Source organism: Gossypium hirsutum, chromosome A03 (assembly GCF_007990345.1).
Source record: "Gossypium hirsutum isolate 1008001.06 chromosome A03, Gossypium_hirsutum_v2.1, whole genome shotgun sequence".
Taxonomy (NCBI): Eukaryota; Viridiplantae; Streptophyta; class Magnoliopsida; order Malvales; family Malvaceae; genus Gossypium; species Gossypium hirsutum.
The window spans coordinates 113674193-113693209 of record NC_053426.1 but is presented as its reverse complement, the minus strand read 5'-3'; the positions used below and the strand labels follow the sequence as shown (position 1 = coordinate 113693209).

General features: G+C 37.4%; 1 protein-coding gene and 1 pseudogene across 1 annotated transcript; one reads left to right on the top strand and one right to left on the bottom strand.

Moving 5' to 3' along the window:
* The first annotated feature begins 6 nt into the window (after positions 1–6).
* LOC121220074 (desiccation protectant protein Lea14 homolog) lies at positions 7–4693 on the top strand (annotated as a pseudogene).
* A 2264-nt stretch (positions 4694–6957) lies between these two features.
* LOC107938491 (uncharacterized) lies at positions 6958–7719 on the bottom strand. The gene has a single exon (XM_016871665.2). It carries the CDS (start codon positions 7717–7719, stop codon positions 6958–6960), a length of 762 nt encoding a protein of 253 aa, XP_016727154.2.
* Positions 7720–19017: the final 11298 nt, after the last annotated feature.

Below are 19017 nucleotides of genomic sequence, written 5' to 3'. Positions count from 1 at the left end.
TAATGGTTGATGTGAAAATTTGATTAGGACAATGACAAAAAGTTATGTTCTAATTTTCTGGACTAGCAAGTTTTAGGTATGTTACGGGAAGCCTACTCTCTGTTTACTGGTAAGTTTAACAAGTAAAGATAAATTTAATCTTGAGTGTTAAATGAGGTCGATTTCCTTTAATCTACAGTTTATATATATTTAAGGTCAGGGAATAGTTTTCATTACTTGAACACTTGGCTGTTTTCATTTAATCTACAGTTGATATATATTTAAGGCCACTTTCCTTGGACAAGTGCGGTTTGATAAATTTGGAATTCTGTTTTTGTTTCAGTAATATCAGCAGTATTGACACTGCTTTTCTGGTCTGTTCAGTAATCCATACTGAGCTTTATTTCATTGGAAACCCACTGCGAATTTAATCAGTGTTTATTTCCACTCAAGTTCAGGTCAACAGAAAATAAGAGAGCTAAGAAGGTTTTACCTATGTTTTCTAGCTGAAATTGGCATTTACTCTGTGGTTCCAAAATGGCCAAATTTAAAAACTAATGCAAGTTTGTGAATAATGCAGGAATCCACGGTGTGAATTGAGGGTCCATCGATAGTGCTGTAACAACTAGTGTAAAGCCAGAATCCACTGACAATGCAGTGACCCCCAATGTCAAGCCAGAATCACCTGGGAAGATCCAGTAAGTACTTTGTTCATTAACTGAAAGTTTTCTGGTGATCTAAAAATTCGAAAGATGTGTTTGATGTTTATCTTTAGATATATGCTTATTTGAAGTTTTTTAGAAGATTTAATAGGACAGTCGTCTTTTAATGTTTCATTTTCCTAGTGAATAGTCTGCTTTAACATTTGAATCTCTTTCATGTTCCCTTTTCATATGTGCCTATGTTACGAGCTTCAATATCTAGTAACATTTTATTAAGAACCTTCATAAAGGCTTTTAACAGCTACCATTTCTTTTAAAAACAAATGCTTTTGGTTATATCTAACCAAGTGAGGGCCTTTATGATTTTAAAGCCTGGGCAAAGAAACATGTTTTACATTTGCATGCTTGATATGTTGCTTCGCGATGAGTTTTGTGGAGATAATCACTACTCAGAACTTAGTTTCATGAAATGTCATTCTCATACGTGCAAATTAAAGTGTTGTCATCATGGTGTGTTAATATCAACAACTTAATCAAATCCCCCTTTCTTTTCCTGGAGACCTTCAAAATTCAAACATCGTTTGATTATAATAAGTTAGAAGATAAACTGTCACTGATGATTCTTGTAATTGTATATCTCTGTTTGGTGTTAAACCAGCTAAAAACATTGTAATTTGTATAAATGTTCTTATTATACAGAATCTGCTACTCTGGTTGGTGGTTCTTTGATTTTCTTCAACCTGATCAATGGGCTGAGGAGTCTGCTACTGTATGAGAACAACTAGGGTGTTTTGATTTGTTTTTTCAGGATACAAAGTGCAACTAATGATTCTGCATGTTATGTATTATTTTGAGACTCTTAAACCGTGCAAAGCTCTTATTCTTATTTGAATTATTCTAATTTTCTTCATTTCATTAAATGTTCTTGCCTTGATGGTTAATAGGTTTTCCGTGGACCTGACCATTGGGCCAATGAATTTGGCGCTGAATGATTGCAACAAGAGTCTGTCGATGATCAATGGGTCAATGAATGCTCAAAGTTGCATGTGATGACTGGGCAGAAGAATTTGGTCGTCAAGTTGGTGAGGGGGCTTTGGGAGATAGTTCGTCTGATAACTGGGCAAATTCATATGATGAGTAAGTCTGGTAGCCTTGAAGAAGTTCACTTTATAACCTCCCTTAATTCTACATGAATGTTTTGGATGTGAAAACTTGTAGGTTCCTCAGCGGTCGGACGCTTCAAGGGGTGTCTTTGTATTTTCTGATATGAATCCATATGTTGGTCATCAAAATCCTTTAAAAGAAGGTCAAGAGCTATTGAGGAAAGGACTTTTGAGTGAAGCAGTGCTTGCCCTAAAGGCTGAAGTTATGAAAAATCCTGAGAATGCTGAAGGTTGGAGATTGCTAGGAATAACCCATAGGAATAACCCATGCTGAAAATGATGATGACCGGCTGGTAATCCACTTTGCTCTAGTTTGTCAGAGTTGGATAGTTCGTGTGTATTCTTACACCAAAAGACATTGTTTTTGTGTTCTTTAATACTACAAGAATTTCTATTAAGAGATGTGACTGCTTGTCTAGCTCAGCCATCTGTTCAGCATCTTTGGTTATGATTCTTTGCCTGGCAAGGTTGACCATTTACCTTTCTATTCCACCTAAATCTGAATCATTTTTAAGCTTGTCTAATGCCCTGTGAATACCATCATATTTTAGGAAACAGAACAATCTATTGATTAAGCAAGCAAGAAAACCTTTTGAACACAAAGGATCTATTTTCTTGTACCGCTACATTTTGTTTTTTTTTTTTTGCTGGCTTGATATAGCCATGTTGGTGTACCATGCAATGTTCATTTCTTATATATGAAAACTTCTACTGGAAAGGGATAGAAGGAGCTATTTTTCGTTTAAACATTGAAATTTGCAATATGATTGGTATTACGTTTATCTTAGTGGCCTGAGGCTTCAGTCAGAGTACCAGATCTAAGGCCGCTGTCCTTGCCTGGCTGCTAATGTTCTGGATCTAACCTATTATCATTTCCCCAATCTTATATAATCCCGCTGGCCAGTGTCCGCTCTCTTCTTATCACAAAACATATAACAAGATCAGAATAAGAAAAACGCTGCTTGCAGGTATATCTCACTACAAATTATCTGTCTTCTTTCTTTTCCACTTTTTAATTTAAATTTTCAATATTCGAAAGATGGTGGGTTGGATCCTCATCCCTCCACCGGAAGATGAGTGATTTAAGCTATGATCAAACCAGTCACCCTTTAAGTTTAGGAATGGTAGTAGCAAACTAGTATATGGCCTTTTCTTTTGATCGTTACAATGTTATTGCCGTTGTTGACTTGTTACAGTATGAGAAATTGTCATGTCTGAAACAATGATGATGATCTGGATCTGGATCTGGATGTTTTGGCTGCTGTTCTTCACTTCGATGATTTTTATGTCTCAGATCACAATCTTTCCTTTGTGTTCTGGCTGGCTCCATGTTTAGTGTTTAGATAGACTCTCTTTTCCAGTCCTTTCGGCTGTTCCTTGCTTGGCTGCTTCTGCTTCTCTCTTTATACACATATGCTAACCAATATATATATCCTCTGGTTTTAAATCTTGCTTCAATTGACAGTCGTAGAAGGATTGCGATCTATGTTAACTAATTTATTTAGTATTTAGGGCTTCCTGTAGTTTCTTTTATCAAAAGAAAAAAATGTTTTGAACATTTTTCTAATAACTTTATTTGATTAATTACTTGGAAGCTTTGCTATTAAGGTATGTCATCATCTGATAAGCCAGAATTAGTTGAAAGGGACGTCTTTTTTAGTTTCAGACCTATGCTTATCTTCTCTTATTTCTGTGGGTATTGTGGTTTTCATCTTTGGGTATTGTGGTTTTCATCTTTAGAACAAGTTTTCATCTCTGTTTTAGTTTTCAGATTTATGCTTCTTTTTTAGTTTTTTCATTGTGTTTTTGTTATTCGTTTTGGTGTTCAGCCTTATGAAACACTGCTTATATTTGTGGATTTATAGACAAGGTCAAGGGTTCCATTCATGACGTTGGTGAAAAGATGGAGGAAACAATCGGCTTTGGCAAGCCTACTGCAGATGTAGCTGAGATTCACCTCCCTTGTATCAATCTTGAGAAAGCAGAAATTGTCGTTGATGTCATCATAAAGAACCCAAACCCTGTTCCAATCCCCTCGTCGACATTGACTACCTCATTGAAAGTGATGGTAGAAAACTCATTTCAGGCTTGATTCCAGATGCTGGAACCATCCATGCTCATGGTGAGGAGACTGTCAAAATACCAGTTACTTTAATATATGAGGATATCAAAAGTACATATGATGACATTAAGCCTGGCAGCATCATTCCATATAGGCTGAAAGTTGATCTCATTGTTGATGTTCCTGTTTTTGGGAGGTTAACTTTACCTCTTGAGAAAACTGGAGAGATCCCTATACCTTACAAGCCCGATATCGATATGGAGAAGATACACTTTGAGAGATTCTCTTGGGAGGAAACTATAGCAGTTCTTCATTTGAAATTAGAAAATAAGAATGATTTTGACTTGGGACTCAATGCACTTGACTATGAGGTCTGGCTATCTGAGGTCAGCATTGGATCTGCAGAACTTGAAAAATCTGCAAAGATAGACAAAAACGGAATCAGTTACATTGAGATTCCTATCTCCTTCAGGCCTAGGATTTCGGATCTGCTCTGTGGGACATGATTAGGGGAAAAGGAACAGGTTACTCTATGAAAGGTCACATCAACGTTGACACTCCATTTGGAGCAATGAAATTACCCATCAGCAAGGAGGGTGGCACAACCCGCCTTAAGAAGAATAGGGAAGACGGTGGTGATGATGATGATGATGAGATATGTTAATTACTCCTGACTTGTCTTTTTTGAAGTTTGAAACTTGCCATACGAATAGAATCCTATGTTTCCTTATTTCATTCTTGTTTTGGGTTAGGATGTTACTCTTATGTTCGATTTGATTCTTCTTTTAAATACAAGAGGATGGTCTTTATGATTCTTTAGTAACTAACAAATTGGATTCTACCCTTTGCTATTTGCTTGTCATATTTCTTTGAAAAGCAAAAAGTAAGAAGCATGTTTGAATGTAAAAGCAAGCTATGTTTATGAAGAACTAATAGTTCAAATGTAAGTTTCTTTAGAACGAGATACATGATTTACTTTACTGTAAATTGATCATGTTAGAATTGTGTTGTCTAACAAGTATTTGTTTATTTTTAAATAATTATGATTTTGCTTTTATCATTTGATTTTTTACTTTAGCGCCTTTTAGGAGCAAATAGCATATATAACAAACCAAACAAGCGTTGTAAATTTTTGAGATTGCTGATGACTGAGAAAGTTCTAATTGGATATTAAAATGTATTGAAAATCAGTAAGAGGAAGAGTTCCTGGTTAAAATTGGTAAGAGCCACTCATGAAAAGCATGCCCTTCTAAGTGTAACATATCCATATATCATTGTCCTCTAAATGAATATCAGAGATTCAGAGTGGATGTGTCTAGTGCCTCTCTTTTTTAATCAGTAGTCACTAGTCAGGTTTATGCAAATGATACACATTGTCGGTAAAGAAGCCCTACCGGGAAGAGGACTTGGAAGATGCATCCAAGGAAGGATCAAGTCCTCTTAAATCCTAGGCCAAAGGATCACCCCCGGCAATGTGTATCATTTGCAGCGAGTGGTAATATGCAGGGCTTTTGTAGATCCCATGCCTCCCGGTGGTATTTCATCATCATTAAAGAAAATAAAATTATTCGCGCTGATGTTGTTGACCAGACGATCGAGCTTGTTGACGGAGATATCATCCGCAACATATGTTTCATTTAAAACCTTCATCAATGTACTTCGGTGAGTTTCTGAACTCAAGAGCAAGACTAGTATAGATATGCGAGCTGGCTGTTTGTGCAATTGCTCCACAACGCTGTACTCACTGTGCTTTAAGAATTTTAAGAATTCTTTAGCCTCTTTTTCAATTACAGGCTCATTGACAGGTGATTCAGGTCTGGTCGTCTTTTCTTTTTCTTGTTCAACTACCATGGATTTTCTTTTAGCTGATTCTGCCTTTGTGTTTGGAGTATAACGCCTTCCACTACGTGTATAGAAACCCTCGTCTTGACCTTTCTTCGAAGTGCCAGCTGGGTTTTTCCCTCTCGGGATCATTACGTTACAGTCGTAATTCTAAAGAACCCGTTTGCTATCTTTATAGGGGAAAGTAATGGGCTTTGAATTATGACCTTTGGCACAATTGGTACTCCGACTTCATTGACTCTTGGTCGGGATATAATTACGATCGGGTAACTGACCCCATGGAGATTGTTGATTGGCTCTTGCTCTGATGTGCACATATCTTCCCCTTTCTGGCCCTCGGTATACTCAAAGAATTCGATCTTTTTATTTTCTATCAATCTCTATACCAGAGCCCTGAATTCACTACACTTTTGGATCTCATGCCCTTCCTCGTCGTGGAATTCACAGTAATACTTTGCTCCTTCGGGCTTCTCCTTTAAATGTTGTGTAAGTAAACCTTCTTCCACCATTTTTTTCCAAACCTATCTCAACGGGGTCTTTACCTCCGATACGTCCATCTTAGTTCTCATCCCTTCACTTTTGACTATCGCATTTACCCCATTGTCTGAATGACTGGGTAACGGATTTCCGATCACATTAGGTTTTATGGGATCATTGAACTTCATAATGCCCATCTTTATGAACCTTTCGACTAATTTTTTGAAGGCCGTGCAGTTCACAATTGTGTGCCCTGCAATTCCTGCATGGTATTCGTATTGTGCGTTGGCGTCATACCACTTTGGGAATGGAGGTTGCATGGGTTTCAGGTAAAATGGAGACACCACATGCGCATCGAACAGATTCTAGTAAAGCTCCCTATAGTCATTGGGATTGGCGTGAACTAGACTCTTTCCGTGTTAGACATTGGGTTAGAATCTTGACTCGCGGAGCCCTGATGGCTAGTAGTCACTGCCCTCGGCTGGCTTACTGTGACTGGCTTGGAATAACCCTTATGATATGCGCTCGCATTGTTCACTTTGTTTTCTTTCCTTCTCGGGGCCGATCTCTTGGCACTTTTCCCCGCTTCAATCTTCCCACATCTCACCGCGTTTTCTATCATCTCCCCAGACGTCACTATGTCAGAGAAGCTCTTAGTAGCGCTTCCCAACATGTGGTTAATGAAAGGAGCCGTCAGGGTATTGATAAAAAGCATGGTTGTTTCATTTTCCAAAACAGGTGGTTGAACCTGCATTGCCATCTCCCTTCACCGTTATGCATATTGTTTGAAGCTCTCACTCGGCTTCTTTTCTATATTTTGTAGGGTAATTCTGTCGGGTGCTATGTCCGTCACGTGACCGTATTGTTTCATGAAAGCTTGAGCCAAGTCCTTCCATGAACCAATTTGGGCACGGCTGAGCGGGTTATACCACTTGGCCGCGGATCCGATCAAACTGTCTTGGAAACAGTAGATCAACAGCTGGTCGTTGTTGACATACCCTGTCATCCTTCTACAGAACATCGTAATATGAGCTTCAGGGCAGCTCGTCCCATTATACTTTTCAAACTCTGAGGTTTTAAATTTTGGTGGGAGCATCAGGTCTGGGACCAAGCTTAAGTCCTTAGCGTCGATCCCGCCACGGTAATCAGCAGTCTCTATTGCTTTAAAATTTTCTTCAAGCCATTTACAACGATCATCGAATTGTTTTGCCAGGTCTACTTTTTCTTTCTCCATTTCTGCCACGTCGTCGAGGTCCGAGACGAATGGATTAGCTGGATTATCTCCGGGCTTAGAGCTCAAACCTATGGGTATATTCAATGGTGTCGAGGCATTGGCCTGGTATAGCTGGGGCCTGATAGTGACGGGTATCATTCGCGGGTGTACCTCCGGTTGTGGTTGAGTATTTACCGGAGCAAAGTCTAGAGGGTAGATAGGGTCTTCATTATCGTTTCCCATGGTGCTCTTCCCTTTCTCGCGTTCTCTAGCCAGCAACTGCGCCAACTGGCCTATCAGATTATTTTGGGATTCTTCCATTTTTCCTTCATATCTTGTTGTATCTTAGCTAGTTGCTTTTGCATCTGCGCTTGTAATTGTTCTTGCATTTCCCTTTGCATTTGTTTTATCATTTCTAATCTCTGATCCATTGCTTTGGTTTTATGGCGGGTATAGTAGCTGTGTTCGGTTGGTCGATTCTCGTTGGTTTCCAGATTAACTGAAATAATTTGGTTTAATCAGGGTTTTTTCGTGAAATTTAATGCACATGATGAAATGTAATGCAAATGAATGAATGCAAAAAGAGGCGTCGATTCCAATTCAATTTCATTAGAAGAACTTCTCTAGAAGAAAAATTTCTTTACATAGAACGGACAATTACATATACGACTTCGTCCTAATGCCCAAAGCCTTAATTTTTGTAAGAAGCCAAGATAGGTTTCGACCTCGATCTGATTCTGATTCGTACTTTAAGCTCAATACATCAGCTTGAACTGCCAAGGTTTGCAAGTGACTGGCTACCTCCCGAACCTGAGCTACAGCTTCGCCCATGACATAGTCTCTATCTATAATCTGGTTTTGAGAGTGGTGAAGTTGTTCCTTATAATGGTCGTTGTTTGTCTCAAGAAGTTCTACTCGAATTTTGCTATCTCGCAGCGCCGTTTCGAGTTCCTCTACTTTTCTTTTCAACTCTTTGATCCTGCTCAGACTAGCTTTCAGCTCAATTACCGAATTACGGCTACGATGTTAATGTAGTGATCTTTCTAATTCAGCCACCCGAGCTTGTAACTTCTCCTTTTCGTTTTGGCTTTCTATCAAACTCTTTTTCAGAGTGTCCTCTCGTACTCGGGCATCTTGAAACCTTTTCTCCCAATGGTCGGCTCTAGTCTTTTCCTCTTTGATTTCTTGGTGCCATTGCTCTGACGTTTTACCTAAACCGGCAGTTCTTAACGACATACGCAGCTTCTTGTAATCGGTTTTCAAACTATCCAAATCTTCATCGACCTTATTCTTTCATTTCCTCAATTTCTCGGCCTCTAGCTTATGGATATCGACATCTAATCCCAACTTCATTTTCTTTTCTTCTAGCTGCTCTATCTTCTTTCCCAACTCAGAGTTTCTTTTCTCGAAGTCTTGCTTAATGATATCTAAATCGGATGGGATGACTCGTAAACGCTCCTCTAATGGTTGAGTGTTCCCTTGATTCGGCCTAGGAATGTTGTCGTTGACTCTCCTACCCCACCACCATTCATACCCAGGGGTGGTCATCAGGCCTGTGGTAAATCCTTTCATTCTTCGAGCTTGGTTCCATGCATCTGATATCTCGCGAACCCTCTTCTTATAATTATTGTCTTTATAGGAGAACTCACATTGTGCCAACCCTTGTGTCACCGGTATAAATTACCTTGATCGATATTACTTTAACACCATCAGTAGAGCGTATCCAATGGCTTCCCATATTCCGGCCAAAGGGACCCAGTCAAAATCACCGCACCTATATAAGATCTCGTCAAGAATCAACCAATGAGCTCTCCATTCAATGTCTTCGGCCCGCAAATTTTGTAGAATAGTTATCCACTTCTCTTCTGAGATGTCTTCTCTCCTCGATATGGCCACTAATTCTCTTAATGGAGAATAATCCTTAGAGAATACTCAGTAGGAGACCTTCTCCACCTTCCAAAAATGACTGTGGAACCAAGCCAAAAGAAGCTGTGTACAACCAATAAATCTTCCCTTGCCCGCTCTCCGGTATGCATTCAAAGATCTAAAAGTTTCTGCTAGGATTGTCGGGACAGGTGTAGTACCTTTATCAAGCCGATCGAATAGATCTGAGACAGCTTCATCTATGTGTCCTAGCGCCTTAGGAAAGATGATCAAACTGTAGAGGCTTAAGGTAAAAACATCAACCCTTTTCTTCGAATCCGGGTGTGCGAGAATCAAGTCCTTCAAATTCCTCCAAGGAATACACTTACTATCCCTTTTTTGCTTGATGCGGGTTGGAACCCATTGCTCGCTCATCTCCGTTATATTCATCAACTTCTTCAAAAAGGGAGGGATGTTGACAAGTCTTGAATAGGCCCTATCGGCCTGAATCTTCGGGCAATTAAGTAACGCCATGTATTCCACCACAGTAGGTACTAAATCAACTCCTCCGAAGGTGAAGCAACTGTAAGCGGGGTTCCAAAACTGTGCAAGGGCCCAGAACAAGTACTTGTCCACCTTTACATCGAGAAAATAGGGTAGGTCGCCGTAGGTACAATAAAAGAGTTGCTTGACTTCGCCATTCCAACTATTCCATATATCCCTTAACTCTTGCAGGTCGTTCTGAGTTACATTGATGCGAGTGAAATCCCACAACTCCGGTTCATATCCCTCGGTCAAACTATCTCCTTTCTCTTGTTGCGTTCTCTCGGACCACACTCGGACGGCCGCATTATCCTCCACTTTATCAAGGAATCATTTTTCCATGCTAAACTCTTCTATTTAGTAACCGAACGTAAATCAACACCCTTTTATGATGAGATGTCATGCGAAAACAATCAAAACACCACAAGTTAGTATTATATACAAAGAATAAAATTCAAAGCAAATAAAGAGTAAATAAGCACCTACTAGGGTAACCACTAGGGTTCGGAGTGGTTCTACCTAGGGTAGGCTCTTAAGGCTCATTACATGTGGTTTGGTTCTAAAGTAAAGGTACCTGAACCAAAAGATTCCTCGATCTTCACCCATTATAGGTTCATACAGACCGAGTTAGATTCGGGGGAATACATTTCCCTACGGCTATACGGAGATGAAAACCTCACAAAGACATAGGTACGGATGTATCCCGAAAGCGATCCACTATCCTATACGGAGGTGAAGACCTCACGAAGGAGTAGTTTCTCACTTCCACTTAAGAGGGTGAAATTGACCGGTAATGTGATGCGATATGCAAAGATACATCGAATAATTAAACCACTTAAAGCAGCATATTATGAAGAAAGCCACGAAAGTAACAGACAACATGCAATGCAGTAAATTTAAAACCGATTTTTAATTTTTGACAAAAGACAATAAATAATCAATTTAAGGCTCGACTCTCGAAGTCCCCAGTGGAGTCGCTAAGCTGTCGAAACCATTTTTTGAAAACGGGATCGACTTGTTTTTGAATACGAAATTTAAAACGGGAGTTGCCACCGATCTTGATTTGGTGTGATCGGGTCACCTTTGTTTTAATAAAATAATTTTACTTCACTAGAACGACATTTTGGTCTACGAAATCGAAGAGAATAGGTTCGGGAGTCGATTACGTGCGAGGAAGGATTAGTACCCTCGACACACCCAAAAATTGGTACCGAATTGATTAGTTAATGTCTTAATGTCGAAAGCTAAAAATCGGGAATGGATTTTAAATACGATTTTTTATTAATATCGATTTTAAAATTCTTGAATTAGCTCAAAATGATTGTTAAAGATTTCCTTATCTCGAGATATCGGGGTATCACATCCCGTAAGTTAAGACACAATACCATGAATTCTCGAGTGCAAGGTCATCTTTTATTTTAACTAGAAATCCATGTGTTTTAACTCGAAAAGGATATTTGTTATTTAGAAATAATGAGAAAATTGAAACCCCGTAAGTTAGGGCACAATTCCCGGATGTTCCAAAATGCGAAACATTGCCTTACTTTGAAATTCTAATTTTTGAATAGTAGGAAAGGTAGTATTTAAACGATGTACGTTATTTGTTTAGGTTAAAACGAAGCGATTTATTGGATAAATGTAGTGAAATTTAATTCATAAGGCGATAATAAAAAATAAAAATATGATGCGACATAAAGTGATGATACATGAATAAAGTATTACGCGAGCAAATGACAATAGAGGAAATACAAATAAACGAATTATAACACACACAATGGCAATAACATAACATATGTCAATTAAATAACAAGCTTAATAAACACAGAAATGAGGTGATAATATAAAATGATTTGAATCAAACAAATAGATAATCTTAAATATAAAATATATACATAAAGGATTTTAAAATAAATACTATAAAGGCAGCTTAAAGTAAATAATAAAAAAAATCTAAAATCATTAATGAAAAGTTTAAAATCATAATACGTAAAAAGAAGTTCAAAATAAATAATATACATAGTATAAAAACTTATCATAAATATATGCATAAAAAAAAATAGACAACGTGCAAAGGGTTTAAGATAAAAACATATGAAAATTTGAAAATAAATGCCTTATACAAAAAAGGCAGTTTAAGGATAAACATTATATAAATTTAAAACAATAAGTAATTCAAAAATGATATATAAAAAGGTTTAAAATAAATAAACGAAAAGCAATGTAAAATAATTAACATGTATATAATAATTCAAAATGATATGTAAAACCAAAACAGTATAAAATAGATAATATATAAGATAGTTTGTGATAAAAATAAGTCAAAAATGAATATTATGTAGATAGAAATTTAAAATAAGTAACATACAAAACATTTAAAAAAGGGTTATATATGAAAATGGATAACACATATAGAAATTTGGAAGTAATAATATACAAAAAAAAGAATATTTTAGAATACATAATAAAACAGTTTAGGATGAATAATACATTTAACGAATTTAAAATAAACAATGGATAAAGCAATTTAAAGTATATGAAATAATTTAAAATAATATATATCTAAGACAATTTAAAACAGTATAATATATAAAATTTAAGGTAAATGAAAATAGTTTAAGATAAATAAATAAACGAAAGTTCTAGATTGTCATGAAAAAAAGGGTGAAATTACAAATAAAACAAAGATTAAGGGTCCAAATTCGAATAAAATAAATGCGAATATTAAAAGGACTAAATTAATATCTAAATAAAATTAAAGGGAGAATTCAGAAAGAAAAAAAAGGGTAATAAACTTATTTAAAACGTGCCGAAACCTCATGGGACTGGTTGGGAAATTTTCCCCAACCCCTTATGCGCAACGTTTAATTTGTCTAGGTCAGGGACCAAATCAGTAATGAAATAAAATAATTGGGCGCTATTATAAAGGATAAAAAAACGCAAATCAGGATCAAATCAAGGGTCAGAAAAGGGGGAGGGGCCAAAGTGGGTAATTTCCCATTCAAGGGAGACTGCGGACCCCTCCCCTTTCTAAACGGTGCCATTTGCTTCTTTTATTTAAGTTAATTTTTTTTTAAATTCATTCTTCTACTGCTGTTTAAAAAAAACTTTTAAACACCCCCCATTTCAATTCCTCTGCTAAGGTTTTAAACCCCCATTTTTGCCTCATCCATGGCCGACCATGAACTCATCGGCGGTCCTCCACGCCCATGCCACGAATCTGTGACCAGTATTGTGCGATGTGGGATTCTCCGACCCTCTTTGAACGAGTTCGAGGATGGAATCTCCCCAACTTGCGGCACCATAAAGAGAGGAGGAGCCTTTTGGTTCCTCTCAATCCGCCACGGCCAATGGCCAAACCCCAAAGGTTCGGCGACCTTAAGATCGGCGAGGGAAAGTCGGAGCACGCCCCAAGCAGTAAACCGTAAGTTTCCTTTTTTATTATTCGTATTTTATTACTGTTTCGTGTGTAAAAAATGAAAAAGAAATAAAGAAGAAAGCAAATCTAAGTGGAAAAGAATGAAAATCGAAACTCAACAATAATCACCTTTTGAAATCGTCTATTCTTTTGATTAATTTCATTTGGTAAATGTCTGTAGTTGTTTACAAAGCATAGATTTCGGCTTTTAAAGCCAATTTACCAACCGTTCACTTCCCCTTTTTTGTTCTTTTGTTCATTATTTTCTTTTGCATGCTCTCTGTTGTTGCATCTGATTTGATTGCAGATGTTAGAAGTGAAAGGCTGGTGGTTGGCTCGAGGGGAGGCCAAGGGTTCGGCAGCACGCGTGGCTGCTGAAAAAATAAAGGTAGTGGGCTATTAAGGTTGTAGAAATCAAAGTATTTTGATACTAAATAGAACATAAATCAGAGTTCTTTTATATACAACCTATGACACTACTTTAGGAAACTCTAAGTTAGGAAAGATACTAAATAGGAGATATGATCCCTTAAAATAAGGGATTTTAATAAAAAAATATCTACAAAATATTCCTAAAATATTTACAGAATATTCCTACACTCCCCCTCAAGCTAAGAATATACATTGTATAATCCCAGCTTGAATAGGAATTTATTGAACACAGGTTTTGGCAAAGCCTTGGTAAAAATGTCTGCAATCTGTCCTTCTGAAGGAATGTAAGAAAGAGTGGCTATCTTTTTGTTGACTTGATCAGCAATAAAATGCCTATCAATTTCAGCATGCTTTGTTCGGTCATGTTGAACTGAGTTCTTGGCAATCTGAATGGCAGATTGATTATCACACAAAACTTCAAAGTGATCCTCCTGATTTATACCAAGTTCTTTTAGTAATTTAAGTAGCCAAATTCCTTCGCATATCCCCAAAGCTAGTGCTCTAAATTCAGCTTCAGCACTACTTCTTGAAACAACAGATTGTTTCTTACTTCTCCAAGTTGTAAGGTTACCCCAAACAAAAGTGCAGTACCCACTAGTGGATCTTCTTTCAGTGAGATCTCCAGCCCAACTAGAGTCTGTAAAAATCTTAACAGTTATGTCTTGTGTCTTCTTAAACATTAAGCCGTGTCCTGGAGTTTTCTTCAAGTACTTGAGAATTCTATTTGCTACTGCCATATGCTCTTCAGTAGGATTAGTCATGTGTTGACTTATCACATTTACGGGAAAAGCTATATCTGGCCTTGTCAAGGATAAGTAGATTAGTTTCCCAACTAACCGTTGAAATTTCTCTCTGTCTACTAAGGACTCATCTTCTTTATTGAATCTCAAGTTTGCCTCCATTGGTGTATCTGCCGGCTTACAGCCAAGAAAACCAGTTTCTTTGAGTAAATCAAGTACATACTTTCTCTGGTTGATCACAAGTCCTTCTTTTGATCTTGCCACCTCCATTCCTAGGAAATACCTTAGCTTTCCCAAGTCCTTGGTTTCAAATTCCTTGTTTAACAACTTCTTCAAATTGCTAATCTCTTCCTCATCATCTCCAGTAAGAATGATGTCATCCATATACACAATTAGGATAGCTTTCTTATTTGTAGAAGTTACCTTGATGAAAAGCGTATGATCGGCAAGGGACTGCTTGTAGCCATTTTGAAGAATGACTTTAGTGAACCTCTTGAACCAAGCTCTGGGTGATTGTTTTAACCCGTATAGAGACTTGTTGAGCTTGCAAACCTTGTTGCTACCTTCAATAGACTTTGAGCCAGGTGGCAATTGCATATAGACTTCTTCCTCAAGCTTGCCATTAAGAAATGCGTTTTTTACATCAAGTTGGTGTAATTTCCAATCGCAATTTACAGCCAAACTTAGGAGTACACGAATAGTGTTAAGCTTTGCCACAGATGCAAAAGTTTCTGTGAAGTTTATCCCATATGTTTGCGTGAAACCTCTGGCCACTAGTCTAGCTTTGTATCGTTGGATACTGCCATTGGAGTTATACTTTACAGCAAAGATCCATTTACAGCCGACAGCCTTTTTTCCTTGAGGAAGGTCTGTAATGGTCCAAGTAGCATTTTTCTCTAGTGCACAAATTTCCTCTTCAACAGCCCTTCTCCATTTTGGATCCTTTAGAGCTTCAGCTATGCTTGTGGGAACCTGTTCTTTATCCAAAGTTGCTGTAAATGCTTGAAAAGACGGCATCAATGAATTATAACCAGTAAATTTTTCAATAGGATGCTTGGTGCACTGTCTAACCCCTTTTCTAATAGCAATAGGAAAGTCATCTAGAGTAGTGGACTTACTGATTTCTTCTTCCATTTCGGCAGCTGGACCCAAATCCAATTCTCGGCTAGAATCAGATTGCAAAGCAGTCTCAGGGATATGTCTTCTTTTTCTTGTGTAGACACGAAGCTGTTTGGGTGGTGGTGTTTTTTGAAGACTGTCAATTGGAGTAGGTGTATTTTCAGGAAGAGTGTTTAAAGTGGGTGTAGGTGAATTAGTCATAGGTACTACAGGAGAATCAATGGGAGCATTCACAGGTGACAGATCTGCAGGTAATGGCGAACAAGATAGCAATTCTGAAGGTTGAGAATGAAGATTAGGAGGAGATACCTGTTGTGGCTGAAAATCACTCCACGTTTCCCCCTGAATTTCAGCCTGAGTGAAATAGGAATCCTGCTCATAAAATGTTATATCCATGTGGTGAAAAATCGTTTAGAAGGAGGATGATAGCATTTATAACCCTTCTTAAGTGAAGAATACCCAACCAATACACATTTTAAAGACTTAGGATCTAACTTGGACTTATTAGTAGCAATATTTTGGATAAAAACAGTGCAGCCAAAAATTTTAAGTGGCAGAATGGAGGAGATAGGCTTAAAATGAGAAAAGTGCTGCAAAAATATAGATTGAGGCGTTTGAAATTTTAAAATCTTACTAAGCATCCGGTTGATTAAATATGTGGCAGTTAATAAGGCTTCCCCCCCACAAATATTTAGGAACATTAGTGGTAAATAGAAGAGAACGAGTAACTTCAAGAAGGTGCCTATTTTTTCTTTCGGCAATGCCATTTTGCTGTGGGGTTCCAACACAAGAACTAATCTGAACTATGCATTTTTCTTTAAAAAAATCACCTAAAGACCTAGCAAAAAATTCACTGCCATTATCAGATTTAAAGAGCTGGATTTTAGACCCAAATTGAGTGAGAACCACGTTATAAAATTGCCCAAAAACACTAGCAGTTTCAAATTTATCTTTCAGCAAATAAGTCCAAGTTATCCTACTGTGATCATCAATAAAAGTGATAAACCACTTACAATTATCAGCATTCTTCACCCGAGAAGGGCCCCAAATATCACTATGGATCAAAGCAAAAGGGTAAGAAGGCTTGTATGTAGAAGGAAAATAAGATGATTTAGTATGTTTGGCAAGAGAGCAAACTTTGCAAGAAAAAGAATTAGGCCTTTTATTAATGAATAGAGCAGGAAACAATTTTGCAAGGTATTGGAAACTAGGATGGCCTAAACGAAAGTGCCATAACATAACAGTATCAACTTTTCCTAAAGCGGTAAATGACTTGGAGATCTCGATTTTAGGAGAGGTAGGGAGGATGTAGAGACCATTATGCAAGCTGGCCTTATCATCTTCTTCGAGTTCAGTGCCTGCAAAGTACAATCACGATCATTAAAAATTACAGAACAGTGCAAGTCTGTGGACAATTTACTAACAGAGATGAGATTGCACGCCAGATTTGGTACAAAGAGAACATTTTTAAGTGCAATATGTTCATTGAGAATAACAGTGCCATGTCCCTCTATTTTGCACAAGGTACCATCAGCCGTTTTGACAGCTTTACCAAAGGTATGGAAAAAATTGTAAAACAATGCCTTGTTACCAGTCATATGATCCGTAGCACCAAAATCGAGGATCCAATTAGGAGTCAACTGGGAGGAGAAAAATGCAGTAGAAGAAAGGTTACCTTCTGGATCTTTTATGACTAGATTACCCTCACAAGACCCTTGAAACTTTCCAAATAGTTTTTGAAGTTCAGCAATCTGTTCTTTAGTGAAACTAGTGACAGAGGTGGCAACGACAAGGCTTGATTTATTATCTCGAGAGTGCTTGGACTTCCAGTCTTGAGGCTTACCATGAAGCTTCCAACACTTCTCCTTAGAGTGGCCGGGCTTTTTGCAATGATCACACCAAGGTCTCCCCCGTTTGGAAAAGGGAGATGATTGATGGGTCAGTAAGGTAGATCTTTCAGAAGTGGAATATGGTTCATCAGACAGCATCACACACCTTCGGCTTTCTTCCTTTTTGACCATAGAGAAAGCCTCTCGAAGGGAGGGAAGAGGAGAAATAGCCAGGACCCTGCCGCGAACCTCGTCCAGGTCCTTATTTAAGCCTTGGAGAAATTGAAAAAGTCTTCGTTGAGTAACAATTTGCTGATAAAAAGCAGCATCTCTTGGATCTACCCAATCATAATGTGCATACAAATCTAATTGTTGCCAAAGAGCAGTAAGGGTATTGTAGTAGAGAGTAACAGGCATGATTCCTTGTTTAAGGGTGGCTGCTTGATCTTCAACATGATATAATTCAGCAATGTTATCCGTGCTAGAGTAGGTTTCGCGGACTGCACTCCAAATTTCAGCGGCTGTGGTGTAAAGAAGAAAGTTTCTGCTTATACTCGGGGTCATGGAATTAAGGAGCCAAGTCATAACCTGACCATTGTCACGCATCCACTTAGCAAAACCAGCATCAGTCACAGCAGGCTTCTTGATTTCACCAGTAACGTAGTCCAATCTTTCTCTGCCCAAGAGAAAAATCTTAACCGATTGGGACCATTCAAGAAAATTGTTGTCATTCAATCGATGGCAGGTGATAGTCAGACCAGACGAATCTGATGGAGCATCGGAACCAGAAAAATTTTCTGGATTTGAAGTAATCTCCGAAGTAGGAGAAGGAGTTTCGGACATGGTCTAGGTTGAAAAAGAAATCGTAACCTAAGCTCTGATACCATGTAGAAATCAGAGTATTTGATACTAAATAGAACATAAATTAGAGTTTTTTTATATACAACCTATGACACTACTTTAGGAAACTCTAAGTTAGGAAAGATACTAAATAGGAGATATGATTCCTTAAAATAAGGGATTTTAATAAAAAAAATATCTACAAAATATTCCTAAAATATTTACAGAATATTCCTGCAAGGGTTAGTTTAGGTAATGCGCTAATAAGGTTTTTATTTGTTTTTGGTTTTAATCTGTAATGGGCCATTTATTTTGGACTTTTAATTTGGGTTTTATTATTTTGTTGGCCAGGCCAAAATTGGCTATAACAATCTCCAAAGTCTTTTTTTTGTTATCTTTTCTCTTTGCTCATTTGCGAGGTTGGTCTATTCTGAATCTCCCACCCATTTACTGTAACAACCCAAAATCCGTGGGCATCAGAAAAGTGTGTTATCGGGCCTCCGTCTTAGTGAAATAAGTTCGAAAATAATTATTAAAAATATTTATGAGTCTAGTAGTGTGTTTAATTGGGTTTTAATTAAGTAAATTTAGCTTAATTTAGAGTAATTAGTAAAAAGGATTAAATTGAATAAGGGTAAAAGTTTAATTATAGATTAAAGAAAAATTAGAAGGACTTAAGAGGAAATTAAACCATTTCCTATAGCTGAGGCGGTTTAACGTGGAAAATATCAAAGATTTTATTGATTAAAAAAATATATATTTATTTAATAATTAAGTATATTATATTATATTATATTATATTATATTATATTATATTATATTATTATATATAAAAGAA

What these genes read in the sequence shown, in the direction of transcription:
- LOC107938491 (XM_016871665.2), bottom strand. Translation starts at nt 7,719, where the DNA reads ATGGAAGAATCCCAAAATAATCTGATAGGCCAGTTGGCGCAGTTGCTG.